The 5,746-nt window shown below is 49.2% G+C and overlaps 1 protein-coding gene across 1 annotated transcript; it reads right to left on the bottom strand.

Annotated features, from left to right (window-relative positions):
* Positions 1-2,386: 2,386 nt before the first annotated feature.
* Positions 2,387-5,516, bottom strand: LOC124680985 (protein SOSEKI 3-like). Its single transcript, XM_047215997.1, has 6 exons — positions 5,482-5,516; positions 5,280-5,395; positions 4,414-5,176; positions 4,201-4,335; positions 2,873-3,178; positions 2,387-2,789 (listed from the first exon to the last, which is right to left on the bottom strand). Exons 1-6 carry the CDS (start codon positions 5,511-5,513, stop codon positions 2,711-2,713), a joined length of 1,431 nt encoding a protein of 476 aa, XP_047071953.1. The 5' UTR covers positions 5,514-5,516; the 3' UTR covers positions 2,387-2,710.
* Between the last annotated feature and the right edge of the window lie 230 nt (positions 5,517-5,746).

The raw sequence follows: 5,746 nt of genomic DNA, 5'->3' as shown, positions 1-5,746 counted from the left end.
CAAGAGAGAGGGGATCGCCGACGTCGCTCCTCCGGCCTCGTCGGTCAGCTCGGTAAGTTCCCAGCTGCGCCCTGGAACTCCCGCTCCCTTGCAGGGCCACGCGGCGTCGCGGTTCGCCTCCAGCCTGCCGCCGATGAAGTTGACCGTGGCGGCGGTTCCCGACCTCAACCGGACGCCTAGAAGCGGTGACTCCTGCCCGGGCGCGACACAGAAGACGCGCCAGGTGCCGGAGGAGAGCATGCCGCAGCCCCGCATCCTGTTCGACGAAATGGCGCCGCCTGCCCCGACGATGGAAGACCCGGTACGTGAGCTATGTCAATGTGTGCGAGTGCCCTGTATCATGCGTCTGATGTCCGGTCGTTCGTAGGACTATTGGAAGGACCGCCATGATTCAGACATCCAGGAAATTATCTACGGCGGCGGCTTCGTTCGCGATGATCGGGCCGGGACAGGCGCGCATGATGATCGGCCACCAACGCAAGATGCGGAGGACATCGAGACCGCACGGCTGTTCGCCACCCGGCGGACGCAGCCAACACCCGTGTGCGTGGACGACTTCGACGACGCGCCAACACGACCCTATCCCCACGGACATTGCCACCAAGAAGAAGGGGAGAGCCACAGGACACAAGGCTTCGTCGACGACGAGGACAAGTGTTTGTGTGAAGCGTGGCTGGCAACGACCCAAGATTGTATTAATGGCGCCCAGCAAAAGGGCAAGGTCTATTGGGCCAAGGTCTTGCAGCAGTACAACGAGACCAGGATGCACCCGCCCTACCATATCATAGGCCCTCGGACGGTAGAGTCAATCCGGAAAAGATGGAACTACATCAAACAAGAGATAAGCAAGTTCTGCTTAGCGGTCGAACATGCTATTAACAACCCCGTAAGCGGCACTGGGTCATGACAGTGGTAAACACGATACAACCATCATCATTCTACACAATTTGCATCATTGTATGTACATCATTGGCGGCTATGATTGCAGGTATCCCGCGCCTTGGAGAAGTTCAGGGCGACGCATAAGAAGGGCTTCCATATGGTCCATTGTTGGGAGGTGCTCAAAGACAACAACAAGTGGATGATAAGCTTTGCGGCCTACCAAGAAGTTGTCCGTTCACGCAGAGCATGGAGAAGATAATGGACGACAATCGTGCCGCCATGGCTGCTAGGTACGAGAAGAGGCGTCTGAAAAAAGAGGCCGCAGCTGCCATCTACCAGAACCTCGCGAAGGAGGTCCTCGATGTCCAAAGGCTGGACATCGAGGCCAAAAAGGCAGACGCCGAGGCGAAATTGCGTGCAGAAGACACAAGGATCATGCTTGCCGACTTGAGCGCCGTCGACGACGACACCAGGGCATGGTTCATCAAGAGGCGCGCCGAAATCCCCGCGCGAGACGCCTGATCGCCGGCGCCATGCGCCCAGCACCTTGGCCTCCTTTTGGAATTTTTATTATTGTTGTTTCAGGTCTTGTTGTGCCCTTTTGGTATCCACTTTGCTCCAGTGTGATGAACTTGTTTCAGCCCTCAATTTGTGGCTGTAATTTCCTAGTTCATCTTTTTTGAAATCTAGCCAGCGCCGAAAATGCGTCGTCCCGCTGGAGCCAACCCCAGACGCAAACGGACGCACGACCATTTCCGCGTCCGTCACGCGACGCAAACGGACGCCTGGGACAATTTGGGCGTCCGAAATGTCGTCGCGCCGCTGGAGATGCCCTCACTAAATCCACAAGGGAGCAAAGCTAAACTGCAGAGGTGGATGTAAATGAATTCTTTACTGCCTAGTAATATTGCATAACCTGATGGAGCTTGGTCCCCCTCCAATAGCACGCATGCAGTTTCACTGTCAATCACCACATGCCATCGAGCTAACTGTTTTTTCCTGTGGAAGCAGCAAACCCCAGTGACAAAATGATTGATGGCTCCACCTCCACCTTCACAGCAGCAAAAGGGAAACGCCCCAAGATGGATCTACCGATTACCTGTTATCTGCAGCGCTGCACATGGAGGAAGAAGCAGCCATACAGTATGCTCCAAACACAAGGACACAGGGGACATCTGCTCACCATTCACCAGCTACCTCGCCTAAGCAGGCACTGCCATCTCAAGGCCAGCCAGACTCATCAGATAGGTCAACTGAATAGCAGGCTAAGGACTTACACAAGAACAAAAGCTAACTGGACGATCCCAGTGGAGTTGTGCATTGAGTGATTGAGTCTGACATGTTTTGTAGCTAGTGAAAGCTTAAAGTTCAAAATGTGGTCCACTATCATCATGGTTTCACCAAGCTGGCGAAACGATACTTGTTCATGTCCATTCAAATTTGGAAGAACAAAACGCTATCCAGCAATGCGTTTACCGTCTGAATGGTGCCAAGCTAAGGATGGTAAAAGAAGAATGTACCCAAGTCTATGTTTCTCGATTCTGATACTGATCTAAGCGGAAAGTTACACTCTTTCATGGTCGTTTCTTCGGGGAAATAAAACAAAATTTACACGAGAAAGATGCACTGATCAGAGAATGATATCCTAAAGGAAATCTGGAGCAACAAATTCTTCCTGAAGGTGTAACAAAATAATGATTGACTATCACATTCACACTGGTCACAAAATGAATCAAATCGCACTTTCAAGCTGCTCCAACAACTTCTGAGAAATGCAGCAAATTCCAAAGAATTTAAGCTCACAGCAAAATGTAAGTAACACAACCCCTTACAGAGATTCGGTGCTGTCATCGCTATCTTCACATAAGGGTGCAGATTGGATTATAACCCGAGCTCCAGAAGCAAGCCTGCAGTTACGAATATTTTTGTCAATCTCTAGAAACAGAAAGACAACTAGGCCAACAAATAAGAATAGTGAGAGGCAACTCACCTTTCTTCAATCCTAATCATTTTATCCCTTTCCTCGTAGAACGACTCTTCCCTTGAAGAAGATAGTTTACCGAGTGGGTCAGTCATCCTATTGCTTGCACTTCTCGATGAGGAACCAAGCGGCGAAGATCTTGTACTGCATTCTTGTTGGCCAGAGGTGTTCCTGACATCAGAGTATGGAGAGAATGTTGTTCCACTTCTGGATTGCTTACATGATATAACTTTGACAGTCTGTGGGAGACATCTGAAACTGCTCGACTCAGCCAAGCTTTCCATATCCCTTCTAGGGTCTGGTGCTCTATATACTCTGTAACATATTCAGAGGAGATGCTGGGTCAAGCAGCAAAATATATCCAGAGGTAGTGAATATAATAAACCCTATTTTCAAGAATCGTACAGTAGAGCAACTAACAAGATGATATTTCTAGCCAGTTTCTAGCTTAGAATACAATTTATTTACTCACCGCAGTTACAAAGTCAAATGTGTGATATCAATTGTTGGACCCTCTTATGATTTTTTTTTTAAATCTTGGACACTATAAAGGGCGTACCAAGTGCTGAAAGCTCCCACACATTGTGGGGTCTGGGAAAGGGTATTTCTAGGCAGCCTTTCCCTGGAAATAGCTAGAGGAACACAGGTGTAGACGCACCCATTTATTCAAAACTTTTTTAAAAAGGCCATTTAAAAGTTTCAAAAAAATTGAAATAAATTTTTGCATGTACATATTATCTTGATACTTACTCGTGCCAATTCTCAAAGAAAAATACGATTATATGTGACCGACGTAAAAATGACAAAATGTGCAAATGACACTATAATTATTGGATGTGTACTGTTCAAAGAAATTCAAATTTCAATTTCCTATTTTTTGTGTAAGCCACATATGGCCGTATTTTCACTTGAGAATTGGCACGAGTAAGTATCAAAATGATATATGTACATGCAAAAAATTATTTAAAAATTTACAAAACTTTTAAGTGGCATTTTTTTGAATTTTTAAAAAATGGGTCCACCAAATCCATATCGAGCCTTTCCCTTGCTTTTTATTGTGCAAGGAGGTTGATTCGAACCCAGGACCTCCAGGACACTTTTTTTTATCTTAGACACCATAATGCAGAAAATAAATTAATTGACTTGGTCTCTACGAGGGACCATAAATGTCCAACATTTAGTGCGAGTAACCCATGGGAGCTGCAGGTATCCAATAAGGAAAAGAAACATGAGTCCAAAGATCAGCTTAAACTTCTCTATCAAGGTGTGATCATGCATTGATGTCCATGGTGTCAGCACGAGGCCCACAATCAGAGAAATGTGTTGATATGTCATACCTATCCTCGTCATAAGATGATGAGCGGTTGAGTGTGGTTATTTCTCCTTTCCCTGACTCTTGCTGCTTATTAGCCTCGACCAAGCTTCCAGCAAGATACTCTGACTCGGGAACCCTTACCCCAATTGTTCTTGTGCTACAAGGAACATTGTCAAGGTGCCGTATTGCCATAGGAGTAGAGAACATTGGAGAAGGGAATTCAACTTGCGTGAACCTTGGCCTGTATGTTGGGATGAGTCCAAAGCCACGGTGATCTTTCACGGAAATAGACCCACAAGTGATGATCTGCATGAGCAAATTGGCCGGCTTCAGCTTCACACCCATTGGGCAATAGAGATGTTCTTCCTCTAGCACCTTATTATAGGTACTCCTCCTGCTGGCTTCCGCCCTTATCAGGGACTCCAATGTCTCGACTCTGTCACCGGGAGAATCATCCAACGAGCACACCTGTGGTGATTCTCGAACAATTCCAGGGCCCTTTGGCGACGCTTGAATAGTCGTTTCATGACACTCTTGAATCTCAGCATCCGATGCACCATCCTCTGTACAGATCCTTGCCGTGCGAGCACGCCTACGAGGAACATCCCTCTCGCTGTCATCGGTCTGTGTGGACGCATCCTGCGCTCCGATGGGTTTGCAAACTCTGTACTCTGAAGGTCCAGGGGAGCTTGACTCTGATAACGGAGCATTAGTTCCTGCCGGTTCAGGGGATAGGTTCCCCGATGAGCCGGAATGTGTCGTCCGGCAATGCTCATCCTCACGACTGGTGGAAGCAGATGATGATGGCGCGACAACTGCAGACTTCGCCAGCTGCTGCGGTTGCTGAGCATGAGCTGGAGGTGAGGCCGCTTTGGTGACGGCAGACGGAGATGACGACGACGAGCACCCTTCCTGCGATCCTCGCGACTGAGGAGACTCTTCTTGCGGGTGCTTGGGGCTCTCAGCCTTGGTGCTGCTAACGCCATTCTGCTGCCGATCTGAAAAGAGGCAACGACAAGGGAAATTGGACCAAGATCTGATGGACAATTCAAGCACAGTTCAATTCCCTCTGGACAGCAAGGCAATTCGTCGAACACATACCAGGCGGCGATCGGTCGAGGAGCTCGGAGCCCTTGAGGATGTACTCGTTGCCCTGCGCGGGGAGCACCAGGTCGTCCTCGGAGATGTCGTGCCACACGAAGCCGTTCTTGTAGCTCCTGCGGAAGCGAGACGGATCAAACGAACCGAAGAGGAAATGTACTCTCTTGACCATTAACTGACCCTCAACAATCGACGGATGTACCTCTTGCAGGACCAGGAGTACATGGCCGCCATGCCCTTCCCGCGCAGAACGTTGAGCCGGTCAATCACATCTACGGCCACGGACACGAATCGCGATCAGGCGAAATGTCTGGAGCGGCAATTTAATTTGAAGGAAATGCAAAACGGCGGGGCGGGGCGGGGCAAAGGCGGCGCCTTTGGTTGCTACTGGAATGGCTGACTGACCTCGCAGGTAGAGGCCGGCCTCCGGGTTGGCGAGCGGCACCTCGATGAAGTGCGGGTGCTCC

This window comes from Lolium rigidum, chromosome 1 (genome assembly GCF_022539505.1).
Source record: "Lolium rigidum isolate FL_2022 chromosome 1, APGP_CSIRO_Lrig_0.1, whole genome shotgun sequence".
Lineage (NCBI taxonomy): Eukaryota > Viridiplantae > Streptophyta > Magnoliopsida > Poales > Poaceae > Lolium > Lolium rigidum.
Note: the sequence above shows the minus strand (reverse complement) of the source record. Positions and strands in the feature narration are given on the sequence as shown.